The 23730-nt window shown below is 52.6% G+C and overlaps 3 protein-coding genes across 3 annotated transcripts; all 3 read right to left on the minus strand.

Moving 5' to 3' along the window:
* Positions 1-3673: 3673 nt before the first annotated feature.
* Positions 3674-4600, minus strand: LOC136991055 (olfactory receptor 52B2-like; the record flags this gene model as incomplete). Its single annotated transcript, XM_067289541.1, has 1 exon — positions 3674-4600. A coding segment is annotated over exon 1 (927 nt), but the record flags the coding sequence as incomplete, so codon positions are not given.
* Positions 4601-15900: 11300 nt separating this feature from the next.
* LOC136990980 (olfactory receptor 52Z1P-like) lies at positions 15901-16857 on the minus strand. The gene has a single exon (XM_067289453.1). The coding sequence runs from the start codon at positions 16855-16857 to the stop codon at positions 15901-15903; it is 957 nt and encodes a 318-aa protein (XP_067145554.1).
* Positions 16858-22681: 5824 nt separating this feature from the next.
* LOC136991056 (olfactory receptor 52B2-like) lies at positions 22682-23608 on the minus strand (the record flags this gene model as incomplete). The annotated part of the gene is made up of 1 exon (XM_067289542.1): positions 22682-23608. A coding segment is annotated over exon 1 (927 nt), but the record flags the coding sequence as incomplete, so codon positions are not given.
* Positions 23609-23730: the final 122 nt, after the last annotated feature.

Raw genomic sequence — 23730 nt, forward strand, 5'->3', positions numbered from 1 at the left:
GTAGTTGAGCTAAGTTCCTGTTAACAAGAATTCTTGCTTTGTACTATTGCAGCTTCTGTAGTAAATTTTGCTCTTTGAAACAAGTTGTGGAGTCATGCAGTAAATCTCCTCTCCCCCTCCTCCCCTCCCTCGTGCCACACGAACCCACCCAGTCTGGGACTGCAAGACAGTCAGTCGTCCCGCGACATGGGGTGACACTGGCTTTCCTCCAGTCTTCAGGCACCTCTCCTCTTCTCCATGACCTTGCCAAGATGAGGCAGAGTGGCCTAGCAATAACATGCGCCAGCTCCCTCAGCACTCCCGGGTGCATCCCATCGGGGCCCATGGATTTGTGGGTGTCAGGTTTGCCTAAATGATCTCTAACCCCATCCTCCTCAACCAAGGGAAAGTCTTCCTTTCTCCAGACTTTCTCTCTTGCCTCCAGGGTCTGGGATTCCTGAGCGCTGGCCTCAGCAGTAAAGACTGAAGCAAAGGCGGCATTCAGTAACTCTGCCTTCTCTGCATCCTTCATCACCACGGCACCCACCCCATTCAGCAATGGGCCCACATTTTCCCTCGGCTACCTTTACCTACTGAGGTATTTGAAGAAGCCCTTGTTGTCCTTGACCTCTCTCACCAGATTTAATTCCAAATGGGCCTTAGCCTTCTTCGTCGCATCCCTGCACACTCTGACAACGTTCCTATGTTCCTCCCAAGTGGCCTGTCCCCCTTTCCACATTCTGTAGACTTCCTTCTTCTGGTTGAGTTTTGCCAGGAGCTCCTTGCTCATCCATGCAGCTCTCCTGCCCCCTTCGCTTGACTTACTACTCATAGGGATGCACCGCTCTTGAGCCTGGAGGAAGTGATGCTTGAATATTAACCAGCTCTCTTAGACCCCCCTTCCTTCTAGGGCTCAAACCCATGGGAGTCCTCCAAGGAGGAACCTGAAGACGCCAAAGTTTGCTCTCCTGAACTCCAGGGTTGCCATCCTACTTAGTGCCCTGCCTCCTCCTCGCAGCATCCTGAACTCCACCATCTCATGGTCACTGCAGCCAAGGCTGCCCCCGACCTTCACATCTCCAACCACTCCTTCTTTGTTTGTTACTACGAGGTCCAGCAGCACACCTCTCCTCCTTGGCTCCTCCAACACCTGTGTCAAGAAGTTGTCACCAATGCTCTGCAGGAACCTCCGGGACTCTCTGAGCCTAGCTGTGCTGTCTCTCCAGCAGATATCAGGGTGCTTCAAGTCCCCCATGAGAACCAGGGCCTGGGATCGTGAGGCTACTTCCAGTTGTCTGGAGAAGGCCTCAGCGACTTCCTCTTCCCGATCAGCTGGCCTGTAGTAAACACCCACAACACGGTCACCCATGCTAGCCTGCCCTTGAATCCTTACCCACAAGCTCTCCACTCGCTCTTCATCCACCCCTAGGCACAGCTCAATACATTCCAGTTGCTCTCTCACACAAAGAGCAGCTCCACCACCCCACCTTCCTGGCCTGTCTTTCCTAAAAAGCACGTAGCCATCCATGACAGCACTCCAGTCATGTGAGCTATCCCAGGTGGTCTCTGTAACTGCAACGAGATCATGGCCCTGCAACTGCACACAGATCTCTAGTTCTTCCTGTTTGTTCCCCATGCTGCGTGCATTGGTGTACAGGCATTTCAGAGAGGTGATCGAGCATGCAGGTTTCCCAGGAGGGATGCAAGAGGACCCTCCATAGCCACATCCCACACGTACTTCCCTGGCTGCATGCACCTGCTGGAGGCATCCCGACTTGAGCTGTGTTTTGCCAACTACCCTGTCACTATAACTCCCCCCTTCCCCCATCTTTCCTAATTTAAAGCTCTCCTTACCAGGTTGGAGCAGCCGAGCAAAGCCTGCCTTTCCGCCAGGTCCCCAGCACCTCATGCCACAACACGGGCAAAAGGGGCTGCGCCCAGCAGGCTCCAAATACCAGCCCCACGACTCCAGCAGCCCGTACCCTCCATCACCCACCAGCCTCCCTCCACATCCCTGCCCTCCACACCTTCTCTCCTGCTGTGCTGAGACCCCCACTTCTGCACCCTTGCTCCAAAGGGCCAGCACAGCCTAGATGGAGGGCTCCCCAACCTCAACTACTCTGTGATTCTGTGAAATGCACTGTGAAAACCAGGATCACCACAGGCAGCACGTTATGTTCACAGTGAAGAATACTCATCTAACACCGTGCCAGACAAGTAGGGCAAAAATGACCTGGGAGTTATTTAAGAGCAGCGCTCGGAAAGGCTCCTAACAGATCCCGCACTTCAGAAGCAGAAGCCCGATCTAGAAACTTGCGGGCTGAAAGCAGCTAAGTGCAAAGCAGCACAAGCCCCAAGGCCTGGACCGAGCAGTGAATGTGCCCTGCCCTGCACAAAACGCATGAAAGGGGGAACTGCAGTACAGCTGCTCAGCTCTAAGTGCACACAAAAATCAGGCGTTTGCAAGGAGCAGCCCTGGCACTGCCGACTGGCCCCACCAGCTTGTGCTACCCGAGCCCCATGGCTGACAACAGCAGGGAGAGTGAAAATGTTGGTGGGCAATGCAGCACCCCGGGAAGGCACCGCCGCTGTAACCGGCACACGGGCCCTTGTGCCACCTGCGCGGCAGCACGCTAGAGCCTGCACGAAAACAAGGGGTGGCGACAGCAATCACCTATGCTGCTTTATGGTGCATTAAATCAAGAATAGGCTTCAGTTCCTTAGAACACAAATGTCTTTCCCGACCAATAAATACAGAGCTTTTGGGAGAAGAATAACAAAATAACTGTCCCGAGATAGGAAGTCCTTGTCATTAACAGCAGCAGCATCACTGATCAGCTACCCCTCAGCAAAGCTGCTGTTTAATAAAAGCCTGCAGGCAGTGACACCTTTAAAGGCAACAACAATTTACCAGCCCCGATGATACCAGCAGCTGAAGTCTCTGACTAGGGCACATTGACTACACAAACTCTGGACAGAATGATTGTCCTTGTTCTTTATTAGGATCTCTGGCAATACCGAGTTGTGAGTCCATTCCGTAGGGAAAAATATTCTTGCCACAGTTCTTTGTAGCAGCCTCTATTCCACTGTCATTGCACAAACTAATTCTAGGGTGGCAAAAACATCCCTCAGCAATGAGGAGGTCGTGTTCTGGTGTCCTTCTAACTGCTTCTCCTCTACACAGTGCTGCTGGCTGTCACGTCCACGCTCTGAACTGGGAACCCTGGGCGCATCGTTCACTGTAAGTTCAGGCCCCAGTCTAGTGTGGCTGCTTTTTGCCAAGTCCGTCTGGATCAGCTGTAGTTCCCACCTCTAACTCGCTTTCCCTGCAGTTGGAGACAGCGTGCTCTGGAGATGTGCACTGTGCTGCCAAGACTGCCCAGGCAGCAGCTTTCCAAGCCCAGGCAACATCCCAGCACTACTGATGGCAGCAGAGCACACCTGCAGCAGGCAGTGCTTCCAGGCACCAGTGTCTTGCCAGGGCATAGATGGTCCAACACTTCCCTGGGTAAAAGCAGGTCACAGGCCTGGAGACATGGAGACCCTCGGAAATGATGCACCCGAGCTTTGCCTCCAAACACTTTTGCAGGCGCAGCATCTCTCTGCCTTGAACTAATGCACAAGCTCTGAGCAAGGCTCGGAAACACCAGCCCCAATAAACAACTCAGTTTCTCCGGCTTCCCATCCAAGACAACATGGACATTACTGTCTCACGAATCTGCTTGTTGTTCACTCCATAAATGATGGGATTTAGCATGGGGGGAACCACTACGTAGAGACAGGCCAGCAGGATGTGGACATGGCGGGGGATGCTGTGGCCACCAAAGCGGTGCGTGAAAAAGGAGAAGAACGCCGGCGTGTAGAACAGGAGGATGATGCAGAGGTGGGAGCTGCAGGTGCTCATAGCTTTGCGACGGGCACCTGCAGAGGGCAGCTGGAAGACAGCCCTGAGAATCAGTCCATAAGACACAGCAATGAGCACTACATCTACCCCCACTGACAGCAGGATAACTGTTAAACCATACACAACATTGACTTTTATGCTTGTGCAGGCCAGTCTGGCTACACCCATGTGCTCGCAGTACGAATGAGGGATAATGCGGTTTCTGCAGTAAGACAGCCTTAGAAGCAGATGAAAAATCGGGAGGATGAGGCAGAAGCTTCTGACAACAGCTGCCAGCTCTATTCTCCATATGACTGAGTGGGTCAATAAAGTCACATATCTCAGGGGGTTGCAGATGGCAACATACCGATCAAAGGCCATGGCCACCAGAATTCCTGACTCTGCAATAAAAATAAAATGAACGAGAAACGCCTGAGCAATGCATGCACCAAGAGAGATATCCCTCACTCTGAACCAGAAAATAGCTAACATCCTGGGCACTGTAGTGGTAGATAAGAGCAAGTCTGCTACAGTTAATGCAGAAAGGAAAAGGTACATAGGCTTGTGGAGGCTTTGTTCTCTCACTATGGTAAATAGCAAGACTAAGTTGCCTAGAAGGGCAAAAATATACATGGAGAAGAAGGGGAGAGAAATCCAGAGGTGAAACTTCTCCAGGCCTGGGATGCCAACAAGGAGGAATGTTCCTGGCCGGAAGGCTGTGTGATTGACGTCTGCCATAGGGGTCTTTGGTCTTCTACTTAGAAACACCTGAAAAATAAAGGACAGCACAAGAGAAAGCATAAATGCCAGCAGAGCTCAGCAGCATTGCCAGCTGGGGAAATCCTGTCTCCGCTGAAGTCAATGCAAGTTTTAGCATTCATACCAGAAACTCCGTCACGCTGCAAAACATGAGGAGAGAGTGTGCAGAGCTGCACCCTGCACTGAGATCGCATGGCAACTTTTCTGCCCCTCGGTCCGCATTTTGAGGAGGCATGAGGAAGCTGAAAGCTGCTGAACTAGTCACTGGTTTGTGGGGAGAAAAACAAAAACCTAAGGCCGAGGTAACAGCAGACGCTGCTGGGCTCCATGTGAAGCCCAGTGCTCTGGGAAGGGAAGAGACCCAGCAACATCCACTTGGATTAGGCAAGAGGAAAAGCGGGAGGAAATTCAGAGAAAGCCCAGCTAGCAAGGTGGACACTCACCAGTGCAGCAAAAGAAGGTCAAGGCAGCAAACACAAATTGAAAGGGGCGATTTACATTCAGCCCTAGGCAGAGGCTGCTTCTGGGTGCAGGCCACCCCGCGCCCACGGAGCAGAGGTCGTTCCCCCATTCGAGCCATGCTGGTGAAACACAGCAGCTCCTGCCGCTCGCGAGGGCAAGGCTGGGCTGCCGAGCTGGGAGCTGCACAACGGGCTTCTGCAGCACAGCCCTGGCTGTGATGACCACGCTCCGTGAGCTCTCCACCCTGCTGCCACATCTGCCTCCCCCATCACACCCAAACGCTCATCCCTTACTCTGCTACACAGAGCAGCAGTGCCCCATTGCCTTGCAGCTTCGCAGCCCTTGCCTTTTGCAGAAGACGGCTCCAAGATCGCCGTGACACAGCAACAAAAAGCAGCCCCAGCACTGAGGACTGCACACGGTGACTCACCAGGTCTGGCCTTAAGCAGCGAGGAGGAGCTGCAGGCAGTGATCTTGGTGGAGCATTTGCAGTGCTGCTGTCTCAGACCTCAGCGTATTTATGCTCTCTTGCTGCAAGTCCCAGAAGGATGCTTAGGGCCAACAGGGAGCTGCAGCTCTCTGGTCTGCTCTGAGGCGTCCAGATGCAGGTGATGAAATGTAAGTCTGAAAATGAGCAGTAGAGGCGCAGGAAGCAAATCCATCTGCCCAGGTGAGCAGGAGGGAGTGTGAAGAGGAGAAAGCTAGCAGAAAGTATAAATGATAATTTTGGAATGGTAACTCCTTCCCATGCAGAGGAAAGGCAGCATCAAGCAGCAGCTTGCAGAATGTAGTGAGCCAGGCAAAGCGTGGAAGAAAAGACACAACACTTATGATTGCTTTCCCAACAGCAGCTATAGCTGTCTGCCTTGGAGTGAATACCTGGGCCTTGCCCAGCCGTCACACAGACGCCTGACACAGCCCATCCTGCAGGAGTCCGAATCAAAGTGGATGTGCAAACCCTAGGAACTTCTTACGTGTCGCACACCACCTGCTATTGTGCAGCACGGGTGTAGTGCCTGTCAACACGCCTCAGTTAACAGCGTGCACCTCCAAGGATGCATTACCACTAGTCAATCCTAACTAGCGTCACGTTCTTATCACATATACTCGGCAGAGTTCAGCTGTGAGAGTCTCAACTATTGAAAGACTTTCCTGATGGGGAAGCAGATCTTCTCACCTGTGGCCTCAGCACCATCGAGAGCTTCACTGTAGCTGGTGCAGCTCACTGATGCATGCACACATTGAGTGGAGGAAAGACTCTTCTGTTCCCCCAGCTGCCTCTTGCCCTTGCACCTGGAGGCTCAGCAGTTTTCTGACGGACACCTTTCAGTCCAGTTTCTGGAAGAAAGGAATAAAGCTTGTTTGAAAGGGCACGCCAAGCAGGTGCCCCCCACACAGAGCTAGTCCGATGCTCAGCAACCCTGCCTGACAGTACACTGATCCTTGCCACCTGGCAGCACGGACATTTTGAGGGCCTTAGTGCTGCTCCGGACACACTGCTGTTGGCAGGCATTCACACAGAGCCCAGAGCCTGCCAAACTGGCCTCTCCTTGCTCCATGCTCACTGTGCCTGCTGAGAGACACTTTTCCTCCTGGTTATGCAGCCTGGCCTGGTGCTCAGTCACCCTCACTGTGAAGAAGATTTTCCTGATATTCTGATGGAACTTCCTGTGTTTCAGTTTGTGCCCATTGCCTCGCGTCCTGTCACTGGGCACCACTGAAAAGAGTCTGGCTCCATCCTCTTGACACCCTCCCTTCAGATATTTGTACACATTAATAAGATCTCCTCTCAGCCTTCTCTTCTCCAAGCTAAACAGGCCCAGCTCTCTCAGCCTTTCCTCATAAGAGAGATGCTCCAGACCCCTAATCATCTTTGTAGCCCTTCGCTGGACTCACTCCAGTAGTGCCACATCCCTCTTGTACTGGGGAGCCCAGAACTGCACACACTACTCCAGATGTGGCCTCAGCAGGGCTGAGGAGAGGGGCAGGATCACCTCCCTCCACCTGCTGGCAACAGTCTTCCTAATGCACCCCAGGATACCATTGGCCTTCTTGGCCACAAGGCCACATTGCTGCCTCATGCTTAACTGGGTGTCCACCAGCACTCCCAGGGCCTTCTCCACAGAGCTGCTTTCCAGCAGGTCAACCCCCAACCTCTACTGCTGCATGGGGTTATTCCTCCCCAGGTGCAGGACCCTGCACTTGCCTTTGTTGAACTTCAGCAGGTTCCTCTCCACCCACCTCTCCAGCCTCTCCACGTCTCTCTGAATGGCAGCACAGTCCTCTGGGGTATCAGCCACTCCTCCCACTTTGGTACCACCAGCAAACTTGCTGAGGGTGCACTCTGTCCCTTCCTCCAGGTCATTGATGAAGGAGTTGAACAAGACTGGACCCAGTCCTGACCCCTGGTGGCCACCACTAGCTACAGGCCCCCAACTAGACTGCACCACCGAGCACAACCCTTGGAGCTCTGCCATTCAGCCACTTCTCAAGCCACCTCACTCTCCACTCATCTAGCCCACACTTCCTGAGCTTCCCTGTGGGGATCTTATGGGAGACAGTGTCGAAAGCCTTGCTGCAGTCAAGGTAGACAACATCCACTGCTCTCCCCTCATCTACCCAGCCCAGCATTCCAGCAGAGAAGGCTATCAATCAGATTGGTTCAGCATGATTTCCCCTTGGTGAAGCCTTGCTGACTACTCCTGATCACCTTCTTGTCCTCCACATGCTTGCAGATGGCCTCCACAATGAGCTGCTGCATCACCTTTCCAGGGATGGAGGTGAGGCTGACTGGCCTCTAGTTCCCTGGGTCCTCCTTCTTGCCCTTTTGGAAGACTCAAGTGACATTGGCTTTCTTCCAGTCTTCAGGCAACGCTCCTGTCCTCCATGACCTTGCCAAGATGAGGCAGAGTGGCCTAGCAATAACATGCGCCAGCTCCCTCAGCACTCCCGGGTGCATCCCATCGGGGCCCATGGATTTGTGGGTGTCAAGTTTGCCTAAATGATCTCTAACCCCATCCTCCTCAACCAAGGGAAAGTCTTCCTTTCTCCAGACTTTCTCTCTTGCCTCCAGGGTCTGGGGTTCCTGAGGGCTGGCCTCAGCAGTAAAGACTGAAGCAAAGGCGGCATCTGGTAACTCTGCCTTCTCTGCATCCTTCGTCACCACGGCACCCACCCCATTCAGCAATGGGCCCACATTTTCCCTGGGCTACCTTCTCCTACTGAGGTATTTGAAGAAGCCCTTCTTGCTGTCCTTGACATCCCTTGCCACATTTCATTCCAAACGGGCCTTAGCCTCCTCGTCACATCCCTGCACACTCTGACAACGTTCCTATATTCCTCCCAAGTGGCCTGTCCCCCTTTCCACTTTCTCTATACTTCCTTCTTCTGGTTGAGGTTTGCCAGGAGCTCCTTGCTCATCCACGCAGCTCTCCTGCCCCCTTTGCTTGACTTCCTACTCATAGGGATGAAATGATCTTGAGCTTGGAAGAAGTGATGCTTGAATATTAACCAGCTCTCTTGGACTCCCCTTCCGTCTAGGGCCCTAACCCTTGGGAGTCCTCCAAGGAGGTCCCTGAAGACGCCAAAGTTTGCTCTCCTGAACTCCAGGGTTGCCATCCTACTTAGTGCCCTGCCTCCTCCTCGCAGCATCCTGAACTCCACCATCTCATGGTCACTGCAGCCAAGGCTGCCCCCGACCTTCACATCTCCAACCACTCCTTCTTTGTTTGTTACTACGAGGTCCAGCAGCACACCTCTCCTCCTTGGCTCCTCCAACACCTGTGTCAAGAAGTTGTCACCAATGCTCTGCAGGAACCTCCGGGACTCTTTGAGCCTAGCTGTGCTGTCTCTCCAGCAGATATCAGGGTGCTTGATGTCCCCCATGAGAACCAGGGCCTGGGATTATGAGGCTACTTCCAGTTGTCTGGAGAAGGCCTCAGCGACTTCCTCTTCCTGATCAGCTGGCCTGTAGTAAACACCCACAACACGGTCACCCATGCTAGCCTGCCCTTGAATCCTTACCCACAAGCTCTCCACTCGCTCTTCATCCACCCCTAGGCACAGCTCCATACATTCCGGTTGCTCTCTCACACAAAGAGCAACTCCACCACCTCACCTTCCTGGCCTGTCTTTCCTAAAAAGCATGTAGCCATCCATGACAGCACTCTAGTCATGTGAGCTATCCCAGGTGGTCTCTGTAACTGCAACGAGATCATGGCCCTGCAACCGCACACAGATCTCTAGTTCTTCCTGTTTGTTCCCCATGCTGCGTGCATTGGTGTACAGGCATTTCAGAGAGGTGATCGAGCATGCAGGTTTCCCAGGAGGGATGCAAGAGGACCCTCCATAGCCACATCCCACACGTACTTCCCTGGCTGCATGCACCTGCTGGAGGCATCCCGACTTGAGCCGTGTTTTGCCAACTACCCTGTCACTATAACTCTCCCCTTCCCCCATCTTTCCTACTTTAAAGCTCTCCTTACCAGCTTGGCCAACCTCTTGGCAATGACACATGTGCCCTGCTTAGTGAGGTGGATCCCATCTCTCCCCAGCAGTTGTCGCTCTTCAAACAGGGTCCCATGGTCGTAGAAACCAAAACCCTGTTGCCAACACCAGCGGCGCAGCCAGTCATTAACTTGGAAAGTCTGTCTCCTCCTCCTCTCATCCATCCCCCTCACTGGCAGGATTGAGCAGAAGATGACCTGGCCTCCCAGACCCTTGACCACCATCCCCAGTGCTCCAAAATCCTCTTTGATGGTCTCCAGTTTGCCCTTGGTGTCATTAGTGCCCACATGGAAGAGCGGCAGAGGGTAGTAGTCTGATGAGTGGACAAGCCCTGGCAGTCTTTCCATGACATCTCCCACACGAGCCCCTGGCAGGCCACAAACCTCTCTAGACAAGAGGTCAGGTCGGCAGATAGGTGCCTCCATCCCCTGCAGCAGGGAGTCCCCCACAACAATCATCTGTCGCTTCTTCCGGGTGTTCCCGCAAGGCACAGGGTCTGTTGTGCCAGTTGCTTCCCTTGCAGCCATGCCCATCTCCTCCTCATCCTGGAGGGCACTAAACCTCTTCCTCAATTGCAAGTCCTCAGGAGGAGGAGGAGCCTTCCTCCTCCTACAAGCAGCGACCAGCTTCCAGACACCTTCTACAGTGCTATGATGTACCATTTCACATGGCACACAGCCCTCCGGCAACTCCACTGCTGTGGGGGCTTGGGACTCCTGGAGCTGTACAGTCTCCGAGAATACCCTGTCTAGCTCTTGTTCATCCTCTCGGATGCTACGCAGCCTCCTGTCTTCCTCCCATAACTCCCTTACCTGACAACACAACTCATCAACAGCAGCACACCTCCTGCAGGAGAGCTGACTGCCAGCCCAGGCCTCCCGGACAGGCCCCAAGCACTCCCTGCAGCCTGAGACCTGCAGAGCTGCATCTGCTGTCAGAGGGTCTGTCTGGGTCCCAGCCTCTGACACAGCCAACGCAGCAACTCCAACGGCTGCTGGGGAATGTGCTCTGCAGCGTGTCATGACCACACTTGAGGAAGCGTACACCCCAGGGAGCAGAAAGGAAGGTGCCTCCTTGCACCCTTCTGCACAAACTGCTGCAGCTGTTCACTGCCTCTGGGAGCTGAGCTCTGGGCCTGGCTCTTATATAGGCCCCTCCCTAGCACTGACTCAAGGCTGCTTGACCTGCCCTAATCAAGGGCCACCTGGATCAAAAGCCCCAACTCCCTCTGGTCAGGGGCAACCAACAGAGCTCGTTAGCAGCAGCTACACCTAGCTAGAGCTTCTCCCAGGAAAAGTCATGGCCTCCTGCAGTTGTCCTTGCCCAGCTTCCCCTTTCCTGCTTGCAGCAATCACCTTCTAGTTCCTCGGGGGTCCTCAGAAAGCCCACAACTTCCAAGAAGGTCCTCAAGTTCTCGTCAGAGCCCAAACACTGCTGCGCAAACTGCTGCCTCTGTTCCCTGCCTCTCTTCGCTGCGCTCACGGTCCTACAATATTTGGTGTGGAGATATACCTTTTTGGTGATCCCATGCTGTGTTGGGGAAAATGTACCTTTTTGCTGACCTCATGCCCATTTCTGGCCTCTCCAGTTGCAACCAGTATCAGCTAGTTCCTCCTGGTCAGCCCTGGACGCTGTCAGTTATTTGCGGTCAGCTGGGGCCTGAGATAAGGTGTTTGTGTGTGGGGGGATAGTTGTGCTCCACCACACTTTGGGCCTGAGACGGGGGGGAGGTAGTTGCGCTCTGCCCTGCTTTGGGCCCGAGATGTGGAGGGGGGTAGTTGCGTTCCGCCACAAACATCAAAACCTAAAATATTGTCGTGATGATCTTTAATTGCAAAGCCAGCAGTCGACACGCGCTTCTCGCCCGGGAGCCATAAACTGACCCTTGGCAGTTTGGCACACAACACCGGTATCAAAATTTGTGCTCCCGTATCTATCAAAAGCTTTCCCAGTTGTCCTTGAGGATCAACTGGAATCCAAATAAGTGGGCCATTATCACTTATCTACTGATAAGCCTCCACTTGCCAGACAGGCAGGCCCAATCGCCTCCCGGGCGTTACTCGTTTTTTGGCTTCATGCCCTGCGATTCCCCCCTAAGGGGGAGGAAGGCGTTGTCTCCCTTCCTGGGAACTGGCACCGGAGGGGTCGAAAGATGCTCCCTCCCTTTACCGTTATCTCATTTCTGGACTACCTCAGTTAGACTCAAGACAACGCCAGTAAGCTGGCCTTGAATCGCGGCTCTGGGAAGGCCTAGGGCTGCTGCTTTTCTCCATAAGTCTTGCCCTTTCTCTTTTTCCTCCTGTAAGTGTTTCTGCAGCTGTTCAATTTGCGAGGACAGTAACAAATCAATTGCCGTCCTGCCTTCTATTTCCTTCTCTAAGTCCTCTTCCTTCCTATTTCTATTCTCCCTTTCTTGATATGCAGCTCCTAAACAGGTACCTAGCATTCTGCAGATAACTCCTTTCCCTTTTCCGTCCTTTCTGTGGTCCCTAGTCGCTTTTAAGTGTTCTTCAACAGCTTCCCGATTATGCCAGTTTTCACAAGCCCACTCCTCGGAGAAGCTGGGACTCGGATGCACTCCATGCCTCCGTAAAGAATCGGTGATACCACTTGCCAACATGCCGACTACACCAATTTGTCACGAAGGAGTGATGCACTTCACTCGTAAGAGGGAAGCAGCACTGTGTTTATTGCGGTAACAGAGCGACTTAACAAAGTTCAGTCGTAAATAAGAATGATTTAATGAGGTTTGAATGGCAAGTGATTTACTGCATGAAGGACAAGATGAGATGCATGCGCAACACAGACCCTCCCGTTGAGTCACGAGGTTCAGACTGGACCCCTTGCTTTCTAAACTCCTTTGGAGAGGAGCCTAGGTGCGGCTGGATCCGATCCTAGTCTCAGACTTGGTCAACAGTTTATGTCTAAGGAATTATGTGCACAATTAATCAGAGATATGTCAGCAAAGTTTTGCGAAATTCACAAAATTTCAGCATGCTATTAATCACTTACTGAGGATCTGTTGCGGGTAAGGAATCTCTCAACCTGGAGGAGTGACCTTGAGAGGCGTCCCTGCTCCAGAGGAGGTTCTGCAGAGCAGCCTGCTGCTGTGCAGGAGAGCTGAATGGGCTCTGGGCTGCCCCCTATTTATGTGTGTGTGTGGGGGGGAGATGACTGACTCATAGTCCTATTTGCATGCTAGACGGGCCTTAGTTGGCCCATGCTCAAGTAGCCCCTGCATACGTGCTGTTTACAGGGAGGTCAGGTTGAGGGGGAGATGTGGAGGGTCATGACAGGGTTAAACTGGTGGAAAGTTGCAAGTAGCAAGCAACAGGAGCCTCAGACAAACATACCCAAGGACACCGGTGCAGCTGGGAATGATACATCCTGAGAAAGTACAGATAAACTAGCAGAAGCCAGTGGGAACCAAAGTTAAAAGCAAGACAGCTTTTCTAAACAAGTAGCAAGGTACAAGACATGATCGCTGCGTGTGTGATCGGTGTAATGATTGGCTACCTGTGACATAATCTGCATGACTGGCTTAGCAAAGTGTATCTGTGAAACCACTGAAGCAGCTAACTTTTGAAATATGCTCAGAAACAAACAATAAGTGTCTCAAGATGCACCATGTCTTGAGTCCGTGCAATCATTCGCTACAGGGAGAGAGCACATCACAGGGGGGAAAAGGAGCACAGCGTCACACCTTTCCATGTGCCCTGTTCCTCTGGAGTTGGAGAGCGCTTGCTGGTGCTCATCATCACCTCCTCCCCAGCACAGCTGAGGTCACGGTGGTGGCATCCTTCCCCTGGCTCAGTACAGCATCCCCAGCCCTGCACAGCGTCCCCAGCCCTGCACAGCCCCAAGAGGTCCTGCTCCTCGCACAGCACAGCATTGCACGGCACAGCAGAGCTCGGCACAGCACAACACTCTGGGGGCTGCTCCAGCTCTGTGCTCCCAGCAAGCGGGCACAGACGCCTTGGTCCCCTGCCAGTGTCTGGGGGAGGAGAAGTGGTCAGGGCTGCCGCCTTAGCCCCAGCCAGCCCAGCCAGCTGCTGCACTGGCTCTTCCCAGCTGTCTGCCCAAGGCCTGCCTGACCTGTGGCTACAGCCAAGGCTTCAGTGGCATTTGCAAAGCAGCACTGTGCGGCCCCATGTCTCAGTTTCCCTGGCTGTGCAGGGCAGCCTGAGGCTGGCATGGCCCTGCATGGCAGCCTTCCTTGCCTCCCTGCTTGGGTGAAAGCAGGGAAGGAGTTTTGGGTGGAAAAACGTGGCTTAGGGCACTGATGTGCCCAGCTCCCCACTTGCATCCAAGGAGCAACCAAGCGAAGGAGCAGGGGAGGTAATCCCAACGAACACCGAGGACACACATGATTGCTGTTACCTCATAAGAAAAAGTGAGAGTTTGTGTCACTTCATGGCATGAGGGCACAGTACACACTTCTAAGAGTTGCCTTGATGCACAGCCCTTTCCCCTGTAGTCACTGGATGGGGACAAAAACATGGACGAGCGTGAAATGCAGCTCCAGGATCATCAAGGGCTGCACGTTATGTTCACAGTGAAGAACACTCCTCTAATACCGTGCCAGACAAGGAGGGTAAAAATGGCCAGGGAGTTATTTTAGAGCAGCGCTCGGAAAGGCTCCTAACGCATCACCCATGCATAGAACAAAATATGTCTTTTACCAAAGCAAAAGCAAGAACAAAGGGCTCATGAGGCTCAGACAGCCCAGCACAGGTGGCTGTGCGTGTACAAAATGCAGGAATGAGGAAGACAGGCATCAGAAAGAAGCCATTTGCTGATCCTGACTCATTGCATGGCAGCACAGCTCCACTGCCAGAGACACAAGGAGGACTCAGCCAAAAAACAGGGCTGTGTCTAGAGCAGGGTGGCACGGTGTCCACGATGATGAAATGCTCCCAGGCGATTTGCTGAAGCAGAAGCCCAAGCTAGAAGGTCGCGTGCTGAAAGCAGCTAGGTGCAAAGCCGCATAAACCCCAAAGCCTGGCTGGAGCAGTGAATGTGCCCTGCCCTGCACAAAACGCATGAAAGGGGGAACTGCAGTACAGCTGCTCAGCTCTAAGTGCACACAAAAATCAGGCGTTTGCAAGGAGCAGCCTTGGCACTGCTGACTGGCCCCCGCCAGCTTGCGCTACCCGAGCCCCACGGCTGACAACAGCAGGGAGAGTGAAAATGTTGGTGGGCAATGCAGCACCCCGGGAAGGCACCACCCCTGTAACCAGCACATGGGCCCTTGTGCCACTGGCGCGGCAGCACGCTAGAGCCTGCACGAAAACAAGGGGTGGCGACAGCAATCACCTATGCTGCTTTATGGTGCATTAAATCAAGAATAGGCTTCAGTTCCTTAGAACACAAATGTCTTTCCCGACCAGTAAATACAAAGCGTTTAAGACAAGAATGACAAAATAACTGTCCCGAGATAGGACGTCCTTGCCATTAACAGCAGCAGCATCACTGATCAGCTACCCCTCAGCAAAGCTGCTGTTTAATAAAAGCCTACAGGCAGCGACACCTTTGAAAGCAACAACAATTTACCAGCCCTGATGGTACCAGCAGCTGAAGTCTCTGACCAGGGCACATTGACTACACAAACTCTGGACAGAATGATTGTCCTTGTTCTTTATTAGGATCTCTGGCAATACCGAGTTGTGAGTCCATTCCGTAGGGAAAAATATTCTTGCCACAGTTCTTTGTAGCAGCCTCTATTCCACTGTCATTGCACAAACTAATTCTAGGGTGGCAAAAACATCCCTCAGCAATGAGGAGGTCGAGTTCTGGTGTCCTTCTAACTGCTTCTCCTCTACACAGTGCTGCTGGCTGTCACGTCCACGCTCTGAACTGGGAACCCTGGGTGCGTCGTTCACTCTAAGCTCAGCCCCCGTCTAGCATGGCTGCTTTTTGCCAAGTCCGTCTGGATCAGCTGCAATTCCCACCTCTAACTCGCTTTCCCTGAAGAGGAGGACAGCGTGCTCTGGAGATGTGCACTGTGCTGCCAAGACTGCCCAGGCAGCAGCTTTCCAAGCCCAGGCAACCTCCCAGCGCTACTGATGGCAGCAGAGCACACCTGCAGCAGGCAGTGCTTCCAGGCAACAGTGTCTTGTTGGGGCATAGATGGTCCAACACTTTCCTGGGTAAAAGCAGGTCACAGGCCTGCATGGAGACCTGGAGACCCTCGGAAATGCTGCACCCGAGCTTTGCCTCCAAACCCTTTTGCAGGAGCAGCATCTCTCTCTGCCTTGAAAAAATGCACAAGCTCTGAGCAAGGCAAAGAAACACCAGCCCCAATAAACAACTCAGTTTCTCCTGCTTCCCATCCAAGACAACATGGACATTACTGTCTCACGAATCTGCTTGTTGTTCACCCCATAAATGACGGGATTTAGCATGGGGGGAACCACTACGTAGAGACAGGCCAGCAGGATGTGGACGTGGCGTGGGATGCTGTGGCCACCAAAGCGGTGCGTGAAAAAGGAAAAGAACGCTGGCGTGTAGAACAGGAGGATGATGCAGAGGTGGGAGCCGCAGGTGCTCATAGCTTTGCGACGGGCACCTGCGGAGGGCAACTGGAAGACAGCCCTGAGAATCAGTCCGTAAGACACAGCAATGAGCACTACATCTACCCCCAACAACAGCAGGGCAACTGTTAAACCATACACAACATTGACTTTTATACTTGTGCAGGCCAGTCTGGCTACACCCATGTGCTCGCAGTACGAATGAGGGATAACGTGGTTTCTGCAGTAAGACAGCCTTAGAAGCAGAAAAACAAATGGGAGGACAATGCAGAAGCTTCTGACAACAGCTGCCAGCTCTATTCTCCATATGACTGAGTGGGTCAATAAAGTCACATATCTCAGGGGGTTGCAGATGGCAACATACCGATCAAAGGCCATGGCCACCAGAATTCCTGACTCTACAGCAGAAATAAAATGAACGAGAAACACCTGAGCAATGCATGCACCAAAAGAAATGTCCCCCACTCTGAACCAGAAAATAGCTAACATCCTGGGCACTGTAGTGGTAGATAAGAGCAAGTCTGCTACAGTTAATGCAGAAAGGAAAAGGTACATAGGCTCGTGGAGGCTTTGTTCTCTCACTATGGTAAATAGCAAGACTAAGTTGCCTAGAAGGGCAAAAATATACATGGAGAAGAAGGGGAGAGAAATCCAGAGGTGAAACTTCTCCAGGCCTGGGATGCCAACAAGGAGGAATGTTCCTGGCCGGAAGGCTGTGTGATTGACGTCTGCCATAGGGGTCTTTGATCTTCTACTTAGAAACACCTGAAAAATAAAGGACAGCACAAGAGAAAGCATAAATGCCAGCAGAGCTCAGCAGCATTGCCAGCTGGGGAAATCCGGCGTCCAGTGAAGTCAATGCAAGTTTTAGCATTCATACCAGAAACTGCATCACGCTACAAAACATGAGGAGAGAGTGTGCAGAGCTGCACCCTGCACTGAGATCGCATGGCAACTTTTCTGCCCCTCGGTCCGCATTTTGAGGAGGCATGAGGAAGCTGAAAGCTGCTGAACTAGTCACTGGTTTGTGGGGAGAAAAACAAAAACCTAAGGCCGAGGTAACAGCAGACGCTGCTGGGCTCCATGTGAAGCCCAGTGCTCTGGGAAGGGAAGAGACGCAGCAACATCCACTTGGATTAGGCAAGAGGAAAAGCGGGAGGAAATTCAGAGAAAGCCCAGCTAGCAAGGTGGACACTCACCAGTGCAGCAAAAGAAGGTCAAGGCAGCAAACACAAATTGAAAGGGGCGATTTACATTCAGCCCTAGGCAGAGGCTGCTTCTGGGTGCAGGCCACCCCGCGCCCACGGAGCAGAGGTTGTTCCCCCGTTCGAGCCATGCTGGTGAAACACAGCAGCTCCTGCCGCTCACGAGGGCAAGGCTGGGCTGCCGAGCTGGGAGCTGCACAACGGGCTTCTGCAGCACAGCCCTGGCTGTGATGACCATGCAGCAGTGCCCCATTGCCTTGCGGCTTCGCAGCCCTCGCCTTTTGCAGAAGACGGCTCCGAGATCGCCGTGCTGCAGCAACAAAAAGCAGCCCCAGCACTGAGGACTGCACACAGTGACTCACCAGGTCTGGCCTTAAGCAGCGAGGAGGAGCTGCAGGCAGTGATCTTGGTGGAGCATTTGCAGTGCTGCTGCCTCAGACCTCAGCGTATTTATGCTCTCTTGCTGCAAGTCCCAGAAGGATGCTTAGGGCCAACAGGGAGCTGCAGCTCTCTGGTCTGCTCTGAGGCGTCCAGATGCAGGTGATGAAATGTAAGTCTGAAAATGAGCAGTAGAGGCGCAGGAAGCAAATCCATCTGCCCAGGTGAGCAGGAGGGAGTGTGAAGAGGAGAAAGCTAGTAGAAAGTATAAATGATAATTTTGGAATGGTAACTCCTTCCCATGCAGATGAAAGGCAGCATCAAGCAGCAGCTTGCAGAATGTAGTGAGCCAGACAAAGCGTGGAAGAAAAGACACTACACCTATGATTGCTTTCCTCACATCAGCTATAGCTGTCTGCCTTGGAGTGAATACCTGGGCCTTGCCCAGCCGTCACACAGACGCCTGACACAGCCCATCCTGCAGGAGTCCGAATCAAAGCGGATGTGCAAACCCTAGGAACTTCTTACAAGTCGCACGCCACCTGCTATTGTGCAGCACGGGTGTAGTGCCTGTCAACACGCCTCAGTTAACAGTGTGCACCTCCAAGGATGCATTACCACTAGTCAGTCCTTACTAGCGTCATGTTCTTATCACATATACTCGGCAGAGTTCAGCTGTGAGAGTCTCAAGTACTGAAAGACTTTCCTGATGGGGAAGCAGATCTTCTCACCTGTGGCCTCAGCACCATCGAGAGCTTCACTGTAGCTGGTGCAGCTCTCACTGATGCATGCACACATTGAGTGGAGAAAAGACTCTTCTGTTCCCCCAGCTGCCTCTTGCCCTTGCACCTGGAGGCTCAGCAGTTTTCTGACGGACACCTTTCAGTCCAGTTTCTGGAAGACAGGAATAAAGCTTGTTTGAAAGGGCACGCCAAGCAGGTGCCCCCCACACGGAGCTAGTCCGATGCTCAGCAACCCTGCCTGACAGGACACATTCACGTCAGTATGCAGTGAAATTCCCACGAGGATCTCACAGTTCATGCTGGAGCTCTGCAGCACCTTTAGCCTTGCTGTCTCTCATTTGTTTCTGCAGAGGGGAACCTGGGGCACACAACAAAGGTGTGATTTGCCTCCTGCGTTGCTTCTGCCTTCATACATTCCTCCCCTCCAGCCTTGCAGAGGCAGAAGGTGTGTACGTGGGTGTCTGGGAGTGAGAGAGGGTGAAGCCCATGCACACAGAAGACACTTTTGGCATGAAGTCTGCACCCAGCTGTGCTGAGGGGCTGTAGAAATGTCTCTACTAACAACCACAGTGAGATGAGGATGCCTATGAGAAAATCCATAGAGAAAGTGTCGTGGCATGCAGTCAGCATGTGAAGTGCTACCTCAGGTTGTGCAGAATTAACTGCAGCAAATATTCTCGTGGCATACCGAAATGGCAAAGAATTACATGGACTTACACATACGTGACTCTCAGTAAATCTGAAAGCCCTTCTCATTTGCCAGGTGCAGACAAAGGGCAACAGCTACCCAGAAGTCGCATAAACAGGCATTCCCTCCTTAAAACTTCCTCAGCCCTTTTCTGGAAGCTGTTGAGCTCCCACCTGCTCATTTCTGAAGCGTGAGCTCCCTGCCTGGGGGAGAGCCCAGCTTCTGGCCTTTTGGTCATGACAATGAAATTGAGGAAGAAGATCTGGCTCACACAAGCACAGAAAGAGACTTCTCTGGAGCTGGACAGAAGGTTCTGCACACCTTGCGCATGAGTATCACACCTGCCCCAGAGGAGCATGCATGGCGTCCAGCAGCCCATCCCCATGCAGGGACCGCGTGCCTTTTCCTGGCACCCTCTAGACACCAGGCCCTCGGTCCAAGCACCAATTCCTGCACTCAGGCCGTGCAGCACCAAGTGCAGCGATAGGGTTAAAAACGAGGCTACAAATGCAGAAAGAGCCAAAGCCCTTGGTGAAGCCCCCACAGGAGCTCCTAAAGGACCTCTGCGGAGAAGGCCCTGGGAGTGCTGGTGGACACCAAGTTAAGCATGAGGCAGCAATGTGGCCTTGTGGCCAAGAAGGCCAATGGTCTCCTGGGGTGCCTCAGGCAGAGTGTTGCCAGCAGGTCGAGGGAGGTGATCCTGCCCCTTTCCAAAGCCCTGCTGAGGCCACATCTGGAATACTGCGTCCAGTACTGGGCTCCCCAGTGCAAGAGGGATGTGGCACTACTGGAGTGAGTCCAGCGAAGGGCTACAAAGATGATTAGGGGACTGGAGCATCTCTCTTATGAGGAAAGGCTGAGAGAGCTGGGCCTGTTTAGCCTGGAGAAGAGAAGGCTGAGAGGGGATCTTATCAACGTGTACAAGTATCTGAAGGGAGGGTGTCGAGAGGATGGGACCAGACTCTTTTCAGTGGTGCCGACCAACAGGACACGAGGCAACGGGCACAAACTGAAACACAGGCAGTTCCATCTGAACATGAGAAAAAACTTCTTCATTGTGAGGGTGACAGAGCACTGGATCAGGTTGCCCAGAGAGGTTGTGGAGTCTCCTTCTCTGAAGATTTTCAAAACCCGCCTGGACACCATCCTGTCCAATGTGCTCTAGGTGACCCTGGTTGAGCAGGGGTGTTGGACTAGATGATCTGCAGGGGTGCCTTCCAATCTCAACCACTCTGTGATTCTGTGATTCTGTGAAATCCAAATGCCCTTCCCACCGAAGGAGCTGCAAAGTTGCAGGAATTTCATTGCTTGCTTACTTTCTCTGCAGAGCTTCCCTTCCCTGAGAGAACTGCTCTAGAGGGGAGCTTCACAAAACTGAAAACCCGTTTCACAAAACTGAAAACCGCTGTCACAATGCAACCTTTGGTGGAGTACATGCCAGCGTTGCTTAAATGCTGCTGGCAACATTTTGCTGTCACATCATGTACAGTTTCTCCTTTGCAGGCTGCAGCGGTGCGTTTGAATCCATGGAGCAACCAAGTGAAGGAGCAGGGGAGGCTAATCCTAACGAACACCGAGGACACGCATGATTCCCATTACCTCAGAAGAACAAGTGACAGTTTGTGTCACTTCATGGCACGAGTACACACTTCTGAGAGTTGCCTTGATGCACAGCCCTTTCCCCTATAGTCACTGGATTGGAACAAAAACATGGAGAAGCGTGAAATGCAGCTCCAGGATCACCACAGGCAGCACCTTATGTTCACAGTGAAGAGCACTCCTCTAATACCGTGCCAGACAAGGAGGGTAAAAATGGCCAGGGAGTTATTTTAGAGCAGCGCTCGGAAAGGCTCCTAACGCATCACCCATGCATAGGACAAAATATGTCTTTTACCAAAGCAAAAGCAAGAACAAAGGGCTCATGAGGCTCAGACAGCCCAGCACAGGTGGCTGTGCGTGTACAAAATGCAGGAATGAGGAAGACAGGCATCAGAAAGAAGCCATTTGCTGATCCTGACTCATTGCATGGCAGCACAGCTCCACTGCCAGAGACACAAGGAGGACTCAGCCAAAAAACAGGGCTGTGTCTAGAGCAGGGTGGCACGGTGTCCACGATGATGAAATGCTCCCAGGCGATTTGCTGAAGCAGAAGCCCAAGCTAGAAGGTCGCGTGCTGAAAGCAGCTAGGTGCAAAGCCGCATAAACCCCAAAGCCTGGCTGGAGCAGTGAATGTGCCCTGCCCTGCACAAAACGCATGAAAGGGGGAACTGCAGTACAGCTGCTCAGCTCTAAGCGCACACAAAAATCAGGCGTTTGCAAGGAGCAGCCCTGGCACTGCTGACTGGCCCCCGCCAGCTTGTGCTACCCGAGCCCCACAGCTGACAACAGCAGGGAGAGTGAAAATGTTGGTGGGCAATGCAGCACCCCGGGAAGGCACCGCCCCTGTAACCGGCACATGGGCCCTTGTGCCACTGGCGCAGCAGCACGCTAGAGCCTGCACGAAAACAAGGGGTGGCGACAGCAATCACCTATGCTGCTTTATGGTGCATTAAATCAAGAATAGGCTTCAGTTCCTTAGAACACAAATGTCTTTCCTGACCAATAAATACAGAGCGTTTAAGAGAAGAATGACAAAATAACTGTCCCGAGATAGGAAGTCCTTGCCATTAACAGCAGCAGCATCACTGATCAGCTACCCCTCAGCAAAGCTGCTGTTTAATAAAAGCCTACAGGCAGCGACACCTTTAAAAGCAACAACAATTTACCAGCCCCGACGATACCAGCAGCTGAAGTCTCTGACTAGGGCACATTGACTGCACAAACTCTGGACAGAATGATTGTCCTTGTTCTTTATTAGGATCTCTGGCAATACCGAGTTGTGAGTCCATTCCGTAGGGAAAAATATTCTTGCCACAGTTCTTTGTAGCAGCCTCTATTCCACTGTCATTGCGCAAACTAATTCTGGGTGTCAAAAACATCCCTCAGCAATGAGGAGGTCGTGTTCTGGTGTCCTTCTAACTGCTTCTCCTCTCCACAGTGCTGCTGGGTGTCACGTCCACACTCTGAACTGGGAACCTGGGCGCATCGTTCACTGTAAGCTCAGCCCCCGTCTAGCATGGCTGCTTTTTGCCAAGTCCGTCTGGATCAGCTGTAGTTCCCACCTCTAACTTGCTTTCCCTGCAGTTGGAGACAGCGTGCTCTGGAGATGTGCACTGTGCTGCCAAGACTGCCCAGGCAGCAGCTTTCCAAGCCCAGGCAACATCCCAGCGCTACTGATGGCAGCAGAGCACACCTGCAGCAGGCAGTGCTTCCAGGCACCAGTGTCTCGATGGGGCATAGATGGTCCAACAGTTCCCTGGGTAAAAGCAGGTCACAGGCCTGGAGACATGGAGACCCTCGGAAATGCTGCACCCCAGCTTAGTCTCCAAACCCTTCTGCAGGAGCAGCATCTCTCTGCCTTGAACTAATGCACAAGCTCTGAGCAAGGCAAAGAAACACCAGCCCCAATAAACAACTCAGTTTCTGCGGCTTCCCATCCAAGACAACATGGACATTACTGTCTCACGAATCTGCTTGTTGTTCACTCCATAAATGATGGGATTTAGCATGGGGGGAACCACTACGTAGAGACAGGCCAGCAGGATGTGGACGTGGCGGGGGATGCTGTGGCCACCAAAGCGGTGCGTGAAAAAGGAGAAGAATGCCGGTGTGTAGAACAGGAGGATGATGCAGAGGTGGGAGGTGCAGGTGCTCATAGCCTTGCGACGGGCACCTGCAGAGGGCAGCTGGAAGACAGCCCTGAGAATCAGTCCGTAAGACACAGCAATGAACACTACATCTACCCCCAGCAACAGCAGGGCAACTATTAAACCATACAGAACATTGACTTTTATACTTGTGCAGGCCAGTCTGGCTACACCCATGTGCTCGCAGTACGAATGAGGGATAACGCGGTTTCTGCAGTAAGACAGCCTTAGAAGCAGAAAAACAATCGGGAGTACGATGCAGAAGCTTCTGACAACAGCTGCCAGCTCTATTCTCCATATGACTGAGTGGGTCAATAAAGTCACATATCTCAGGGGGTTGCAGATGGCAACATACCGATCAAAGGCCATGGCCACCAGAATTGCTGACTCTGCAACAAAAATAAAGTGAACGAGAAACGCCTGAGCAATGCATGCACCAAAAGAAATGTCCCCCACTCTGAACCAGAAAATAGCTAACATCCTGGGCACTGTAGTGGTAGATAAGAGCAAGTCTGCTACAGTTAATGCAGAAAGGAAAAGGTACATAGGCTTGTGGAGGCTTTGTTCTCTCACTATGGTAAATAGCAAGACTAAGTTGCCTAGAAGGGCAAAAATATACATGGAGAAGAAGGGGAGAGAAATCCAGAGGTGAAACTTCTCCAGGCCTGGGATGCCAACAAGGAGGAATGTTCCTGGCCGGAAGGCTGTGTGATTGACGTCTGCCATAGGGGTCTTTGGTCTTCTACTTAGAAACACCTGAAAAATAAAGGACAGCACAAGAGAAAGCATAAATGCCAGCAGAGCTCAGCAGCATTGCCAGCTGGGGAAATCCGGCGTCCAGTGAAGTC

Source organism: Apteryx mantelli, chromosome 1 (genome assembly GCF_036417845.1).
Source record: "Apteryx mantelli isolate bAptMan1 chromosome 1, bAptMan1.hap1, whole genome shotgun sequence".
NCBI classification, from domain to species: Eukaryota; Metazoa; Chordata; class Aves; order Apterygiformes; family Apterygidae; genus Apteryx; species Apteryx mantelli.

Coding starts and splice junctions, on each gene's coding strand:
- LOC136990980 (XM_067289453.1), bottom strand. CDS start 16,857: ATGGCAGACGTCAATCACACAGCCTTCCGGCCAGGAACATTCCTCCTT.